General features: G+C 46.3%; 1 protein-coding gene across 1 annotated transcript; it reads right to left on the reverse strand.

Moving 5' to 3' along the window:
• Positions 1-14,390: 14,390 nt before the first annotated feature.
• On the reverse strand, positions 14,391-17,787 carry LOC128730234 (fibrillin-2-like). The gene is made up of 3 exons (XM_053823269.1): positions 17,761-17,787; positions 16,968-17,457; positions 14,391-16,670 (listed from the first exon to the last, which is right to left on the reverse strand). Exons 1-3 carry the CDS (start codon positions 17,785-17,787, stop codon positions 14,794-14,796), a joined length of 2,394 nt encoding a protein of 797 aa, XP_053679244.1. The 3' UTR covers positions 14,391-14,793.
• Between the last annotated feature and the right edge of the window lie 885 nt (positions 17,788-18,672).

An 18,672-nucleotide genomic window follows, 5' to 3' on the forward strand; every position in this document is an offset into this window, starting at 1 on the left:
GAAACAATTTTCGGCTTCCCATGGATGCTCCACCAAGCTCTGTGTGATGACCATCGAGCAACGCCATACGAGTTCGTTCTTTTATGCGACGCTATCTGCTCCTTCAATTCTACCTACCTCCCAAATGCTTGGTTGCCTGATCTGGGACGGGAATGCATGGAACGCTGGACAGCTACGCCTGGTTCCGAGCTGCGTTGCATTTTAATTGATGCTTTTTTGTTTGTTTAGGATTTGCTTTGATTACACTCCTTGAATCAAGTTTTCTTTGATCATATTCGAAAACGATTGCGAAATAGAAATTCACCTCAACGTGACGAGTGGATTCCATTCGGACCGACGTACCTAGCTTCGGCACTTTCGGGGTGATGTTATCATAAAACTGGCCAGACAAGCGTCATGTTCCATGCAGGAACTATATATTTTATGGTAAATATAAAAAAATACCATGATGTTTTGATTCTGGAACCGCTTCTGCGTTAATTTATCGACGAAAAACTGATTTATTCGGTTCTATTTTCAATTTTTTGTAAATATATTTTATTCATTTTCCTAGTTTACTTTAACTTTATCAGCATCACTTAGAATAAGCAAAAGATTACTTAACATAGAAGTAGTACGCATGTATGTCAGCGCGTGCTTCAAAAGTAGATAACTTATAACATGACACGACAAATGTAACCTTAACGGTTCAGACAATCCAGGTTGGGATTTCCTTTTTTATGTTAATCGTTTTGGATTTCTTTCGCATTATTCAATACATCGAAATCTGTGAGGTACAATAAAACTGAAGCATGCTCTGGCCAAACATACGTGGAAAATAAACGGTTTGAAGGTAGTCATTGTGCCGATTGTTGTGGAATGGGATTCGTTCGAATATAATACCCTTTTCTTAAAAACAGTAAGCAAACGTTGAGAGCTCTCTTTTTCAGATGTTTATATTTGAATTAAAATAATTTGTAGATGTCAAAAACAATTACATATTCCTACGGGCAACAGCTACGATTCGTACCGGTTGACCTCAACGATGGTTTCGAGGTTTGCCGCGAGAAGGACCACGTTAACCTTGTGCTCATCGTGCACTTTGGTACGTTTCTGATTCGGTTACGCTTTGACATGCATAATTGTTGTGTCCGAAATGGGCAAACGACCGATCCAACAAGCCAAAATAACTCTTCGTTAACCTCGTGGCTCAAGGCTTACACGGCGGAGGTTGCGCATGAAAGCGTTTTCTCGTCGAGTAGCAGTAAATTATTCCGAATCTTCGACCGAAACGGTAATTGTTCCAGATTGCTCTGGTGAATGTGGAACGATTTGCCATGGGTTTCATTCATTTCGCTCACGTTAGAAAGAAAAGGGAAACTCACACTCTTTAAATTTCGAGTGCTCCTTAAGGCCCATCTTTTAGCAGACGGTAGAATAGAAACGTGCGCATCACATTAGGCGATTACTGTGATCAAAAATATCGTGGAAAATGGATCGCTAAAACGGTGAGCCGTATCGTGAAACGAATAGCTTTTTGGCAAGTTGGAAGTTTTGATGATATTACTACGTTTCAGCATTGAGCACTTGTTCAACAGTTGTATTTTTGTACTTCTTTATGTAGCTCGTCAACTGCTATTAGAATTTGACAATAGTAATCACTGATAGTTTTTCAAGCGATGTGCATAATATTAAGCAAGATTTTAGATGATAAAAGGATGTATCATTTCCAGTGGATTAGTTGGTTCGGTAGAAGCAAGGGAAAGGATAGCCAGTGGGAAGCCAAGATTGATGTAACTTTCTCCCGTTCGCGCTGGAAGCTGCACGTGTCGATGCCATGCAACAAGAAAACATACGGCGTGGAAAACTTTCTTCATTATCGACGCCATATCCATGCGAAAAATTCTAAGAATTGGAAGGGCAAGCTGAAAGACGCTTGTTGCTGCGTCGGGATGTTCACAAGATTCGATGACAACGAGTGATGATTTTCCCCTTTTTTGTGCTGCAACATTAACTCCCAAAAGTAATATTTTATCGAATGGGTTTTCGCTGACTTTTGCAAGGTGATATTACATCGCACAATGACGGTGAGGCCGCTTTGCTTGTCACAAGAAGCGCCAGATGGTGAAAGAATCGGCAGCAGGGTGGTTCTGATGGTTTATGGCTGATAGCCGTCCGATGATGATGTTGGTGTTGACCAAGCAGCCGTGCAACCAAGTGGCCAAGTCAGTTTGTATTCCTTTTAGCGTGTGGACATCGCCGGGGATGACGATATGGCGATGAAAAGGATAAAATCAGACGAATAAACACATAAACCGATGATGGACATCGAACACGTCACGTACGACCAAGCGGCCTATGCGAACGGCCAAGGTGTAGGTAGGCGTTCAAGTGCGATGCACGGGTCGACTAGTCTCGGCCGGGAGCGATCGATAAAATCCTACAGCTTCTGTCTGTGCAGTCTCAGGTCTGACTTTATTTATTGATCAATATTTTCCTTTGGATACTATTTATGTTTATGGCGTTTTCATAAATAAGCATACGTCCCGGCGTTTTGTGTAGGAAAGAAACTATAGACAACATAACACGGACGGCGTCTAGCAAGACATATCTGGAATAGTACCGTGCCCTCCTGTCTGGGACGAGCGTTTTGGCAAATAATTTTTAGATTTTCACCATTTCATTACGTTTATTCGCAAGTTGACGGACCCTGGACGACAGGACATGTTATGTTTATGTACATCGAATTAAATGTTAGCCGAGGCGGCGGCAAGCATTTCGTGTGGGTTATGAGTTGTGCAACTGATTGCTATTTGCTTTCAGTTGCTTTTTGGCGAGCTGTGGCGAAGAATTTAGAGCACTAATCATTGTGACGAATGGTGGACGAATGCTTGTTGACGCTCAGTTGGTAAATGTGAATCAACAGGAGTGGGAGTGTAATTCACGGTCTCTACCCTGTGCAATAAGGGCACCAAGAGTGCTACCAGTTGCCTAGCACACACTCAAGACGACCGACAGTATGCATTAGTAGGTTTGATTTGGCTATGATTTGGTTGGCCTATTTGGAACGAGCAATCCAACATTCGATCCGAGCTACGACCTTCAACCATGACGGGTGCTTAGTAGTTTGCCGGGATCTGTGGTAATGATTACCATGGTGAATGTTGCACTAAAACCATGGCTTGGTTTCAAACAACTCGAACCCGACGACACCACTATCGACATATTTACCATATATAGAGAACCACAGGAGTGGTTGAGCGGAACATGAACAACATGAAAAGTGCAATTCTTATGCGCGACGTTATTAATCGATGAAATTAGAGCTTTGGTCGGTAGTTTCCTTATTTGATGTTTGCCAACTATCGCCGACCGTTGAACGTGATCGAATTGTAGTGGAAGAGAATCAAGATAACTCTCGTGACTAATTAATAAAATAGGTATCGAGTTTGTTATTTGTTGACACCATTAAGGCTTTTATGGACGGGTGTACATTGAATGGATAGAGAGCATGAATCCCTACGACATAGCCTCGCTGTCCAGCCCTCGGCGCTGGCAAGGCAGTAATGAATTAAATTACATTGCATTGAAAAGAAATGTACGGTCGTAGAGCGCTTTGCGTTGCGATTGTGATGTGCGATAGTATTAGTTGCGCCTGAGAAGGATTTTCACAATTTGTGCATGATATTGAAGCCGATTGTTCGGTGATAATCAGAGAGCTTGCGGGGCTTTTTTGCGTTTTATTTTGAAAAGGTTAATCCACGCCACCCTATTCCCGTGGTCCGTACCTGATTTCAGTTTGATACAATCAGTGCCTCGTCGACATAGTAATAAAAACTTCTTGTCTACTGCCAACAACAGCAGCAATTGTGGAAGTCAGCAAGGGAAGCGGACGTCCTACAAAATACTTGCGGTATCATCTTACGCGGGAAGTAATTGTCAGTTTTAGTCTTGCGACCAATGTAAACCTAGTCGACGAATAGCAAACGAACAAAACACTTTAGCTATGACGACAGCTGTAAACACAAATCTACTCAGGTCTGTTTGCCTCCGGTCGAGACAATCGTCTGCGAATGCCGCGACTGCATTGCACCTTGCATGTGGAAGGAAATACCTCACGTGGCATTCCTCTGCTCAATCCGGGTCTGTTATAGGGTTGAACTAAAAAATCCCTACACAAGGCGTTGCGAAAAAATGGCCCCTTTCCGTGCTCTTGCCAGCATATCTGTCTGCGGTAGCGCATAGTTGGACTTCGAGTTGAAATTGCGCTATTCCTGTACCGAGGTTTTCCATCCATTGGAAGCAGGTGTTCGGGAGCGATCCGTGCGAGCTCGTTGCGTACCAAAGGGCATTTTTCATTCCCCTGATTCATGCCAAGACCTGCAGCAAACTTATGAAGGTAATTCACGAAATAACCGATTGATTACTGTCAGCTCTACCAGCGTATCTGTGACCCTCGACGACGATGTGAACAGTGACCGACGTTGTAAGTAAAGGCTTCTTTTATGCGGCACAGCCAGCAAAAAAGCACACCCTTCATGTTCCAGTCCAGGCTCCGAGATTTCGCTCATGTACGGATGCGATGTAAAGAGACCGGACGGCCCGCGGGAGCCTGCCAGGGCGATATACTTTGGTTTCGAACAGCGGGAGTCGATTTATGGTAGGAGCGCTGCAATCTCGCAGTCTGGCTGATCGACTTTTCCGTTCTGTTGACAACTTGGCGGCACTTTTTGCGTCTACGTTCTCGCTTGCGCTCGCCTCTAAGAAGCCGTATTTAATGCTGCTGCTGTTTGCCCGCCACCGTTTTTGCCGCTTCTGGCTGGCATTTGCCTTACGATGAGCATACGACACATGTGTCACGCAAGTAAGTTGCGATGAATCGCACAAATGAGTGAATCAGGAAAAGTTGTACAAAACGATTTTGCTCCAATTGATAACGGTCATGGTCTTCAGACTGTCATGTATGGTTTCGTTTGTTTTACTGAAATATTAAACGGCTCGCAAGTTTGGCATACAAGCATAATATATGCTAAAGTTTCATCGAAGCTTCGATGGAACTATTGTAGTTAGCACAAATATTTCTGCAAAGTGTTTCATTATTAATAGCCATATCTGCTATGGCACAAGCCAAGAATCATCGAATTAAAAGTTGCTTCCTGCTCTAGTTTGGTCCGGAATGGATTTGAGAGTCAAACAGTTACATCATAAAGTTTGAGTTCTATTGTTAGTTGATGATATCTAGACGGGAAGGCAAGGCAACAGTCGACCCTTATACTGCCACACGTGCTATCCACTTGAATCGAGCAAAGAAAGACTTTGCCTGTTTGTATGGACCATTGTAGAAATTATTATTTGCTCTTTCTAACAACACATCAGGCTACGTATTAATAATGTAGTATCCCATTACACGATAGCTGCTTTCCGAATTTTCGTCTGCATTAGTTCAGTTGAAAGATTCGAATTCAGTTGGATGGTTTGAGCGATAGATGTTTGACGAAGCCTGCGTTTATAATAACTCATATTTACTTCAAAGTTGATATACATATACATCGAAGAGGGAAGTACAATGATCGATTAATTGCAGTGTTGTATAATTTTTATAAGTAGTATAAAAAAATTAAATGAAATAAAATATTTGAGTCAGGAGATTGATCGTTTTGTTCACACAATTAAATCGCCTGCTGGTATGCAACATGTGTAGCGCGTAGTTTGTATTATGACCGCTAGGTAGCGCTACTGAAATTTGCACTGAAATAGTGCCCCCAAGCGGCCAGGACAAAAACCAATAGTCCAAAAAAATTTGTAGCATCCGTTTTAGAGAGAGAAAAAAAACAAATTATGTTTGTATGTTGTGTTCTATGTTTACTATTCAGTAATTTGGCGTGTTCCGTTTTAGAATCCTAGTTACGTGTTCTTAGTTTTATTTTGCAAGGCAAGCATTTGATCGCATCGATTTTGGAAGTTTTTACTACAAGAATTTGCTTTAAATACTTTAATTTGAGATACATTGGTTAGATACACCAGATAACTTGAGTGGATGGTAGCGAAAGCGAAACTAATTTAAATAACAATCGTAAATAGTTGTGATAAATGACTGCCATGGAGACAGTTAGTATTTTTCGTTTGGTAGGAAACATCTACCAAGCATCTATTTCTATGGATTTTGGAGGTTGCATATTTTTTATCCCTCCTTACAGTGTCTCATAAATTCTAAGTCCCAACCCCTTCGTTTCGATTGGGCTGATATTTGGACCGAAAAATGGAAGCATAACTGCATTTATTTTTTTCCTCTCCCTACATTTTTGCTCTCCTTTTTCTACCTACGTCGTTCACCCTGGTCGCTGTGGACACGAGTTGCGGGAGGAAACATTGAGAGACGAAGGGCGGGCCGGGCGGCGAAGAATGATAGCGATATCCCTTCGGCACGAAGGGCGAACGCCGGCAGTCACACGAACGGGCGACATCGGCTGGCCTTAGCCATTGTTCCGTTAATCGAACTATTTGCATGTGAAAGAAACGGAAACAGATAGGGCCATGCATGGCGGCGGTGTGGGCGCCCTCGCTGTTTCCTCGCGTGGGAGGCACGGAAGGGCGTCAAAGAGGCTCATGTGCATGTGTGTGTGTGTATGTGGGGGGGGGGGGGGAGGGGGGAGTATGGTAGGTGACTCGAATCGAAAGCTGATTGCATGCAACCGTTATGCGGCGAACGGTTTGCATCGCAATGGCTTTTGCGAAGCTTTGCGAACGTTATGTGGTTTGCGGCCACGGACGGCTGAGCGCGCAGGATCGCCGGTGAACCGGGTGCCGTTTCGATGGTTTGGAGATGAACCTCAGAACCATAAATTACTGGATTCTGAGGGTGTTATAATAACGTGTTTAGTGGATGCGCGCACGTGAGGGCCCGGTGCATCGCCGCTCGGGGCCCACCGGTGCATGCATGTGCACGTTCACGGGTTCGCATCCTCGCCGAGGTGCCCTGCTCGCGATTTCTGACCCTCAGGGGACGACCCCCGGAGATCGTGCGAAGGAAAGAGCTGGCCCCGACTCGAATTGTAATGCGCTTGTAGTTTATTGAATTCATGCGAAAACACAGGTTCCCACTGTATCGGCCTGCTCATTCCCGTCCACGTGCCGAGCGGCCCCTGCCACAGAGATAGGTGACTCCTTGTGAACGAGGCGTGTGTATGTGAGCTTCGATTTACGGCAATACGTGCCAGCAGGTGGAATGCGTGAGCGATGGCGCCCCCACTGGCTCCACTGGCACGGGTCGCTTTTTCCAGCGCGTTTTCTGATTGGAAAATTTGTTCCCGCTGCTTACCAGCCGTTTGCGCTGGGAAATCTAAAATAATATCGCATTCTTACGTTAGCTTGCGACCACGTGCGACCGACCGGTGCGCCAGGACGGAAAAGCTTTTCCACTCCTTCAGGTAATCAACTGAAGTCACTTAAAGCATAATAAAATGGCAACCAGTTGAGCTCGGCCAGGAGGGGGCCGTACGTTCCGCTAGTTTATGCGCGTGGAACCGGGCGGTCCCGGAAGTTCTGACAAGAGTATTTATTGGCCTCTTGTAAGGCGAGCACACCCCACTGACGAACACGGGTTGCAGTATCGCCGGGAGAAGTATGTGCAGCAGGACTCGAAAAAAGACCGGCACGGCCTGTCGCTTTTTTTGTAGGAATTTTCACAAATTTCGTGCGCGTATCGATTGAACCCAGTCGCGTACTCAAGGTGTGCTTGAGTCGGTGCTACGTCAGCTATCGGTTCGATAAGTAAGCAAGTGCTCGGTGGAGGAGCGTTAATAAATGACGATACCCATGCGCTGGCGCAATAAAATCTTCACACACGCTCGACTGTCTCTTAAGCGGATTATTTTTCACGATATGCCTTCTTGCATCGCACGAAGAAGGTAGTAATAAAGGCGCAAGGTGAGCAATAAACGCGCGCGCGCCTTTGCTGAACCACAACAACGGCCCTTCCAACGGGGCAAATTAGTAGCCCCGTCAATGTGAGAATGGGCATCGTAAAGTAACGATAATTCACTTGCGTGCTGTTGGGCGTCGTAAATATTTACACCACCTAATTCCTAGTCCCCGTTCCGGTTTCGGGCGGGCTGCTTGCAGTGGTGTACGCCGCCTGCCGCCGCTGTCATAAAGTGATCAAAGTTTTCACCCCAACGCTTCCTGGGAAGTCTCATTTACATACGGTTATCCTTCGTGCGCGTACTGGCGCGTCTTGAAGTGCAATCCGTCGGCGTCGGTGGTATCGCAAGGTGGCCGATCCTTTGCCGATACGTGGTCCCGTGTCCTGCCGCTGGCACGAGGACAGCAGCTGATAGCGATCCGACACAAAAAGGGTACGAAAACGCACACTCACCTCGCCCGGGTTGGAGAGACTGTAAGCGAAAGATTAAATAATTTATGGACGACTTCATAACTCCCGGGGTGGCTCGCTCGGTGGAAACTTGGTCACCTCGGCGCACCGGCTATTGGAGGGTAGTGAAAAACCACTTTATTTCAGCAATAAATTAATTTTTTTCTTCACTACTTTAGCTTGACTACTGCACGGGAAACGCACGGAATCGGCTGCAATACCGGGGAACCCTCGCACACATTGGCACGGGAAGGCTCGGTGTGCTCGTATAAATTATCGTACTCCGTGGTTTCGTGGAAGCCAAGTCCTGCCTCCTCTAGGAACTCGTCCAGAGCCCTCCGTTACCGGTTTGTCGACGCATCCACTTCCTGAAGGTGTAGTTCCGGGATTTTGTAATGAGATAACTATTCTTCCGCTTCCGCGGCACACGCACAATCGTGGATGCGATGGATGCGCTTCCCTGCCGACGACTAGTCCCTTTTTCCCTCGCTGTGACACCGGCTGGGAGTGGTCCCCCGCTTTATGGCCCTCGCACGAAGCCCTCGGCGCGAATCATTTTCCTGAGGACATTATTTATACCGTTCGCCGGTGTCTGGCTACCCGTGCGGTTCGCCGCTAGGTGCGCAGAGGCCAATCGATAGGGCACCGGGTGCAGCACTGTCCACCGTCAGATGGAGTGTGACGCCGTTGAGGTAAATGATTTGTTGATGGGCGAAAATGTTTACCAACAATTAACGTTCGGTGCTAGTTTATCCAACACTCAGTGACGGTGCAGTGCGCTGCAATATCGCTTGGCTATTGTTGGGATGGGTGTGCCCGAGGCACGAGTCATAATGCCTTCTTTATTGCTGACCATCCATCAGCGCCATTATATTTTTATCGCAACGTGTCGTGGTAAGGCACCCCGCTGAGTCTAGATCCTGATTAGCGAACCCCCACGCGAACACAAACGCACACACGAGCGCGCGCATGTGTGACTGGTTCGCTGGGTCAGTGTGCTTCCCCCCCGGTAGTTGTGTCAGAACGTTAACCAGGGCGGGAAAACACAACAAGAAAACAGGCGACTAAACTGTGGGATTAGTTTTCTATGGCCTGTACTTAGATCCTAATATAGTGACAACAGTTTAATTGATGGGCTGCAATCTGAGAGAAAAATATGGAATGGAATCAAGCGAACCGCTCGGATGTCAGGATGTTACGTGGACCGAAGCCGCCAACGGCATTAGTCGGGAAATGTGGCTTTTTTCGCTGGATAAGCCGTGTCAGAAAGCGGTGGGCTGATTTCAGCTTTTTCTTAGTGGCAAATCCGGCGTGGAAATACATTCTATTTGGCTCGTGCGTCATTTTGCAATATTGCCCTTATATAATTGAAATATTTCTCAAACAGTCATGCAGTTATTCTGAAGCTGTTGTTTTTTTCCTCTCTCCGGGAGTCTCGTCCAGTATCGCATGATAGCTTCCCAGCACACTGCGATGCGGAAGCTCAGCGAACAATAAAGCCTGTCGGGGCTCTTTTTGTTCCAGTCTTGTCAGCAGCCGCACAATTGCCACGCTGCCCCATGTGAACGCCTTGCGAGTCGTCCGTAAATAATAAGCGGCGAAGTGATATTAATCCTCGCATCTATGATATGTCCGGTGCCGTTTCGTCGGTTCCGTAGCCGGTGGTGTAAAATCAGGAAGCTTCAGCATCGTTTTCACTTTTATCCCGGGGTTCGTTTCGCGCGTCATCGTGCGTATCTCCGAGCGGCGTGGCTGGCGGGGGCATTTTTTTTCATGAATGAAGACAAGACCCCTAGAAACCGGAAAGAATGACCATGCCCGATGGTGGTGTTAGCCGCAACCGCGGCTTTCTGGTCCCGCCACTTTTCTGCTGTTTTTTTATTCGACCGCCCTTTTGTTTTATTCCCCTTCTTTAAACTCATCTCTCTGACCACAATGCGCCGCACGCAACGCGAACGCAAGCGTCAGGCCAAACGTCGGAAGGACAAAAGCTGCAAGGAAGATGTATATCGTGAAATGGGAGGGTAACAAAAGGAAGGAGCGCAAAATGCTTGGCCATATTGTTAGCGGCTTCGAGCAGGATGAGCCACATTTTTCTTCCATCTTTCCACCTTTGGCGCAAGTGAAAAAGGCCTATAATTTGCACGTTCTACCAGGCGGCGGTTTCGGCGGCGTTGTGACCATGAAAAGGAGGCGCTTGGGGATCATTTCGTCCCTTCCTGAAGGAGACAGGAAATATATTATTAATTACAGGCTAGCTGATCCCGACGAAAGGCGGTGCTACCCGCACACGGAATCAAGTGCGGCCAACTTTTGCAGGCTTTCCTTCCCGACGGCGGTCGTTCCCGGCCCGTGGCCGGATTTTCGGACGTTCGTTTTGTTGCCGCTTTTCGAAAAAGGCGGGCTGTGGGGATGAATTATATAATAATTATAACGATGTGTTAAATTCCGGCTGTCCTCGGGGACGTTCGCCTGCGAGGGATCGAAGGATTGATGGGTTCCTCTGCAGGTTAGGAGCTTTGAGGTGCAAGGATTGGACGGCGGCCAATTCGTGACCGGGTGCTTTATTTTGGTTTCTTTTTCGTGAACGCAGTGCAACCGTTTCTCTGTTCGTTTTTCGGCGACGATGAATATTGATGCAAAACAGCCAAACATTCCGGATGTGATCAGACTGGGAATTGGGCGAGTGCTGCAAAGCGGCGTGTGCTCGTCGTTAAGCGACTACCCGCTGCTACATGAAGTTAGCATGTAATTGGACCCCTGAGCCGCAAAAACGCATTCAAAAAGCCACCAACGCTCACGTCCGTTGCTCTTGGGAAACGGGAATCAGAAGGAGAAAAAAATGAACCAGAATTTAGTGTGCTGACCTACCGCACCGTGTTTAACGGCGCCCTCTTCACGGCATCAGGAGTGGCCAACGTTTTTCCTCCCAGTGGCTGTGAAGTTTCCCCGGCCGAGCCGGAAAAACATGTCTCCTGTTGACGTAATGATAAACGACGTCACCGGCTCTTGGAGTTTTTCGGTTGAAATACGAGCACCAGCGAGCGCGGTGGACGGGGCGAAACGGTGATCGAGGGCGCACCCTAAACGATGTGGCGTGAAGGGACCCGAGCGAAGCGAATGTGACCGGGAGCGTCAGTGAAACGAATTGTAAATATTCAAATCCAGGTCGGTATCGAATCGCGGTGCCATGGGAAAACGAATCCAAAATGTCAGCGCGATCGATGTTAAATCCCGAAACCTAACGAGCTGGACTGCGTTTCGTAAAGCACCGGGGCACTTTTTTATCTGTCTCTCGCTCTCGTTGGGATGCATTAAATGTTTCATTATTTTCATGGCACTAATTTGGTTCGGTTCGATTTAATTGGTGCAATGAAACGCAGAAGTAGCTGCAATGCTAACTGTGTTCGATTTTAAGAGTTCGTCACATTTTCACGAAGTATCATGGTATGACTTTGAAGGCCTGGATTGAGGGGCAAATGATAACTATGTCGAAACTAAACGAAATGTATTTAACTTGGCAAAAATCAGCTTAGCCCTCATGGGATTGGGCTCCGTTAGAATGATTGCCCCAGTGCTATAATCGAGCATCATTTGTCAATCAACTACAGGCTTCAGCTTGCCTTTCTTTAGTACACCAACTGGCTTGCTGATGTCTATCAGGTCAGGCGAAATTTTATCATTTTCCTTTACATGGTCCCCCACGGGAGCGTTGATGACCATTCCACCGAAGGCGTGGTAGCATGGTAGTGCCAAATAAAGCCATCCATGTGACGGTTCGCATCGAGGTGCGTTATTAGAAGCACACAAATTGCCCGAGAAAAATGGCCAAAGCAATTGGCCTAGCCAGAGACGGACCGAGGGGGTTGGGCATAGGCAAAGAAGCAGCTTTAGTTGAAAGCAAAATGTAATAATCACTTCATTTCATGCATACATGCAATAGCGTATCGCTTTCCGGTGCTGGAGGTGCTCACCATGCCTACTAGCATGGCACCATTTGTGGATTCGCTGGGCAACATGACGTCGACACTGGGAGGCAGTTTCTACACCGCGTTTCCCATGCCTTCTTTGCCAAACATCAATTTGGCAAGGCTAGACGAACGTACGGGGCTAAGAAAGGTAAACGTCTTCCGCTCTCGTTGTGTGCAAACAATGACCGTGCTCAGTTTTCCACGCCTCACCCGACGGAGCCACCGGAACAGAGACCCGCCGTGACCGATGGTTTGCGTCGCTAGCGGAAAAACATTTTCCACGCGAAATAAAAATGAAACACCGCCACCGCGCTGATGGGAGGTAAATGGCAGTTCGCGGAAACGGCACAAAATACGACACTACGAGCTTAGCAATATTAATGTTAATTTATGAGCACCTCGCTACCACTCGACAGTGATTGTTTGTTGTGTGGCAGTGGCGACTCGTAAAATAGCTTCATTAGGAGGCTTTTACTTGCCTTGTGGTGAAAGCTGTTGATGCTTTTCCTCTTTCTAGGGTCACAAAATAGATGCTGTTTACTAAAAAGGACTGACAAAAAGCACTGGCAATGTGCTAATTATGAGGATTTGGGCTAAATATATTGGTTTCATTTTTTCAATAGACGAAAAATCGTAGCACATTGGAAACAGATCAAAGTGCCACGGGAAATAAGCTTTCAGGTGAAACACACAGTTTCTAGCTTTAAATGATCAGATTACGCGAGAGAGTATTCTGGGGCTTGAAAACAACACCGCTCATTGATATCGATGATCGTGTGGTCCATGATCCTTTGTATTGTAATTTGCATCAAATTCACAGCAATCAAGCGTTAAACAATGTAAATCCGCAACGAAACGTGTGAACAAATTCTCAGACAAATTATTGTGATGATCGATGCACAAGGATGCAAGACTGTAGCGTCCAGATGGAAAGCAGAAATCTATTCACATTGATCATCACAAATTGGAAGCTGATTTTTGAAAAATGGTTGATTCGATGGAAGTGATGTGGCGGAATGCTTCACGAGGAGCAGACAGAGGGCAAGAGAATAAAGGAACAGCCATAATTGACCAGAGGCGAGTCGTAATAATATTTCAACGGCCACAGATTACTTGAAGCCTACGGGCGAGCGTGCCACCGGACGGGAATATATCTTTTGAATCTAACCTGTCAATCGTTCTGCATCGAAACATTTATTACCTTCGGTTGGAAGATGCCAGATGGACCCGAGGGTTTAGTTTCAGGTGTTGTGTCGAGAGTGGTGCTTTAATATTCGCTAGCTGGTGCGATCCGAGCACCGTTGCGGCATCAGGCCGGGAGAGAAAATAGACTCAAGAGAGAAACTTAGTATCGAGTTCGGTTAACCAAATACAGCCCCTTTTTTTTGGCTCTTGAAACGAAATCGATTTTGATTCACTTATCGACAGATGATTAATCGTTCGTCTTTACAGCTAATTAATCAATGCGTTAAGTACCCATTTCTCACAGCTTGACTGACGCCGGCAATAAAAGGAGCGAATGGGTTGTAATACATTTACAGGTGTTGTTGGTTTTCGAGCAGGCTGGTGTTTAATATCGCTTTCAACGGCTATCTCTGGAGCGCCAATCGATGGTTAGAAACCTGCTGTCTATCGTCGCATCAATTGAATGGGTGTTAGTCGCGTCCAGTGCCCATTATGATTTTCGCATTGCAAATGAAGGATGATAATAATGGGTTCGGAAGTGTGTCATTTAATAGCAATTTAAATAATTTGAATAATTGGCTCTGGAACGAGTCGGTAGCGCCGTTTGCATTGACATGCTACAATAGGCCTGACCGGCGGAATCCATACGCCGGATTATGCCGGATGTCCTGTTTGCAAAAAGCGCTGTTTTGTCCACGCTAACGGCTAACCTTACCATACGGCAGGCTGGGGCCTGTTATGGAACTAACCGTAGAATGAAGAAAAAGGAATATATTCCAGACAAAATATTTATTACCGAGCAATAATTTACAGTGCTCGTGGTTTCCATTTTATTATGCTTTTTTATTTCCACATTTTGCACTCTTTCACCATGCAACGGGGGTGCCATTTTGCGCGAAAACTGTCCTATCGGTGGTCTATGAATTGTCGTCGTTGCCACGACTGTTTCAGCGGAGGCAAACCGGTTGCCTTGGCGTTATCAAATAACTCATGGCGTCGCGACGGAACTCTCGGTTTCCCGTGCGCCTAAGTAGGGTCGAGAGGTTGAGGGTCCTGCTACCACTACCGTATATCGTGACAGGTCGTAAATAATATTTATTCATTGACTTTTTGCTGCTGCTGTCTCGACGGAAAATTATGCGTCGTTCCAATGGCTTTACAATCACGAGCATGAGTGGAAACTATACGGGAGTATTTTTCAAGGACACTTATAAGACTAACTTGTGGGATTCTATTGTCAAGGACTTCTTACAAACGTTTCGGGCTAGTTCCGGCGGTGGCGAAGGATCAATCTGGGATTTTAATATCGCTCATTTTAACTTGAAACAAAGGAGAAACCGACGATAATGGATGTGATTGAAGTTGCTCGTTGTATGATGATCTTTTTTCCGAACTGTAGTAGCTTCCAGTAGGCTTTTTGTACATAATGTAAGCAGCCGCTAATATGATCGTCACTACGGCTATCGTGCCAATGACGGCAATCCAAATCGTGCGGTCTTCCTGCCTAGTTGTTTGCAGTACAGTTTTAAGGCAGTGCACAACATTTTGATCGTCCACGAACGTGGAGCTTTCGTCGTAGCAGACACATTCTTCTGGTGCGCTGCAATAAGCATCCTCAGTGCAGTTGCTGCAGAATGGCTCGCAAACACCGGTTTCGTTGTGTACTACATATCCTTCAAAGCACGCACACTCGCCTGGGGAGAGACATTCACCGTTCACGCATCCAGTGCAGATCGGTGAGCAGAGGTATGAGTTGATCAGGTTTGCGAAGCCATCGAAGCACTGGCATAAGTTATCGAAGCAGAAACCGCTGACGCCGTCACAGTCACGCTCACAAATAGACACACATGTTCCGTTGATATCCTCGATGTATCCTTCGAAGCAGGTGCATTGGTTGGGGGCCGTGCAGGTACCGTTGCCACAGCTTTGATCGCAGATTGGATGGCACTCGGTGTTTATTTCATGCTCGAAGAAAGCTTCGTAGCCTTTCTTGCAACGGTACTCTCCAGGCGCTGTGCATTCACCATTTGCTGGCAGCAGCGGACAAACGGGAGTACATCGAGCAGGCACTAACGATGTCTGTAATTCGTAGCCATCGGAACAAATACATTCATTAGGAGCGATACAGCTGCCAGCAGTGTCGCAGTCCACTACCAGTGGATCACAGTATGGAGTGCAAGAGCGCTCATCCAAGAGCGGTACGTATCCTTCCAAACATTTGCAATTTTCTGGCGCGATGCATGTTCCATTTTCACACCCACCCGTGCAGATGGGCTCACAAGCTGAAGGGTTATTCTGTGACGTGTTGTATCCATACCAACAGTCACACTTATTCGGGCTGGTACATGTAGCGAATGTGCACTTGGGTTCACATATGGGTTCGCATTGTTGCACGCCATCACCGTCGTTTTGAAGGGAATATCCTTCATTGCATTCACACACGTTAACAGCCACGCAACGGCCATTGGTACAATTCACCTGCTCCGCATAACAGATAGGAACACAACGATAAGCCAACGATCCGTCTCGTTCGTGTCCTTTGTGGCAGTGGCATTCGTTCGGAGCTACACAGCGACTCTGCTCACAGGGAGGATCACAGATTGGTGTGCATATGTGCGATCGATCGGCCAACGATTCGTATCCGTCGTAACATTGGCACTGGTCCTTTTCCACACATCGTCCGTTTACACAGAGTGGATTGCAGGTTTGTTGGCAACCGAAGCGAACGTTGTCATCCAACAGTCCGAAACGATAATTCTCGTTGCACTGCATTACGTTCGGAGCAATGCAAACGCCATTCTGAACATCAATGCGCTCCGGATTGCAGTCAGGTTCGCACTTATGAGCGTTGGAGGGCATGGTGGAAGGAATGTAACCGTTCGTACAACTGCACTGGTTTGGTCCAGTGCAGTGTCCGTTTTCACACGGAGGATCGCACGACGGAATGCACACATGATCGGACGAGTTGGTTTTAAAGTATCCCTCGATACATTCGCACTTGTTCGGGTTCACGCAAGCGGCGTTTTCGCAGGATGGAGAACACACCGGAACACACTGCTCTCCGATGCGTTGGAAGCCTTCGTTGCATTGACAAAAGTTCGGTCTGATGCACTTGCCATTGGAACAATCGGTAGAGCAGATCGGTTCGCAATTATTTGTCTCGTCTGAAGGTTGGAAACCGTAATGACATTGACATCGATTAGGCTCGGTACAATGTCCGTTCTTACAAGGAGGATCGCACGACGGGCTGCACACATGATCGGATGCGTTCGTCTTGAAGTACCCCTCGATACACTCACACTTGTCGGGCTGAACGCATTTGGCGTTTTCGCAGGATGGATAACACACTGGAACACAACCAGATCCGCCAGGTTGGAAGCCTTTCTTGCATGTGCAGACATTCGGTGCTGCGCATCTGGTATTTGTGTCGTCAGAACAATCGGAAGAGCAGACCGGCTCACAACGAAATGAATCGTTGGAAAGTTTGTAGCCGTTATTGCATTGACATTGATTACGCCCAACGCATATACCGTTTTGACAGGGCTTATCGCAGTTACGTACGCAAAGGGTCGCATTCTCTAGTCCGTCGAAGCCGTTGATCGCATCACTGCGGAAATACCCTTCCGCGCATATGCACTCACCATTCGCGCCACACGCACCATTCAAGCAGATTCCGCTGCACTTCGGAACGCATTTGCCAGCATTACTGAGCTCAAATCCCCTGTTGCAGATGCATTGATTTGGAGCGACACAGACTCCGTTTTGGCAATAACTGCAAGCGGGTTTGCAATCACCGTTTGTTTTAGTATAACCAGAATAGCATTCGCAAACATTCGGCAGTGCACAGAATCCATTATCACACCGCTCTTTGCAGATGGGCATGCAGTTGCCCATCGTATCGTTATAGTATCCCTCACAGCATCGGTCCTCCGCGACAAATTTGTAATTCAACTGTTTGGAACGAAACAATCAAGAATTCGTCAACGACCTTGGTGTCTGGTATTCCACTAGAGCCGATATTTACGGAACATGTTGTGGCTGGATATGTGTAATGAACCGTGCGCCTAAAGCTTCTGCAACTAGCTTCACCTGTTACGTATGTCACGGAACTTTGTGAGAAATAATTCCTAAAATACAAAAAACGTACATAAATCGTCTAAAACGAAATCACAAATTGACTACATACTTTACATTAACTTTACATGTTTTAGCCTGAACATGCATCAAATTAATGCAAAACCAAGATATACAAACTATCCACAGCATATGTTTGAGCTTCATCGTTAGTATCACAGTTGCAACCTCTCGGGTGCCTTATTAAAATAGAACTATTCTCGCTTCCCAGTTCTAGACGTGCTTTAAATCATCGCTTGCTGTTATTTTATTTTTGTTTTATCAAAATAGCTTTGCCATCGTTCTGGACCCTTGGCATTCCTTTGCGAACTGATTCGGAACCTTGTACAAGTTTATACATAGCTATCAACAGTGTTTGTTTACCATTATGTGATGAACGTCGGAGCGCGATGAATGATAACGGAAAGAACTGGGTCTTTCGATAAAGCCTGCAGTTATAAGAAAACAAGTATTAATCAGCTATGACTAACAAGTATTATTCATTACCTCTGGTTTAATGCGATAGCTGAAAAGTAGTTGTCGAATAGAAATTATGCGCTATGAAATAGCAAACTTCTTTCAATTACTTCGGCGTATTGTGAACCTTAAGTGCAATGCATTGAACTCTATAACGAATGCTGGGCTTGCAGCAACAACAAAAATAATGCGATCTTTAACATTTGATTTTAAACGTAGCTGTGTTCATCGGCAACAGAGTTCGGTTAAAGCTAAACCAACCATAGGGGAATGGAAGATCGATCCCAGACGATTTCGTTCGGTTGACAACAACAGATGGTTAGCCACGTTGGTCACATATGATCACCAGTAATTGCCAGGTTTGAGAATCAATTCTTCTTTTCAGCCGGCGTACTGAAGACGACTGCCGAAACGAAATCGAGGCATAGGATACCGAAAAAGGGGGTTTTAATAACAGTATTTACGCAATTTATGTGTCAGCGAAAGGGAAATGGCTTTTGAGTTCTACGATATGACCCTTGTTTAAAACCAACCCGCTGGAGCATCGCGCCGATCAAGTAGGAAAAGGGAACGGGT

Source organism: Anopheles nili, chromosome 2, assembly GCF_943737925.1.
Source record: "Anopheles nili chromosome 2, idAnoNiliSN_F5_01, whole genome shotgun sequence".
NCBI lineage: Eukaryota > Metazoa > Arthropoda > Insecta > Diptera > Culicidae > Anopheles > Anopheles nili.

What these genes read in the sequence shown, in the direction of transcription:
- LOC128730234 (XM_053823269.1), bottom strand. Translation starts at nt 17,787, where the DNA reads ATGAAGCTCAAACATATGCTGTGGATA. An exon ending in TCAAACATATGCTGTGGATA is followed by an intron (nt 17,458 to 17,760) that starts GTTTGTATATCT and finishes CGTTCCAAACAG; the next exon opens with TTGAATTACAAATTTGTCGC. An exon ending in TTCCAACGATTCATTTCGTT is followed by an intron (nt 16,671 to 16,967) that starts GTGAGCCGGTCT and finishes TCCAACCTTCAG; the next exon opens with ACGAGACAAATAATTGCGAA.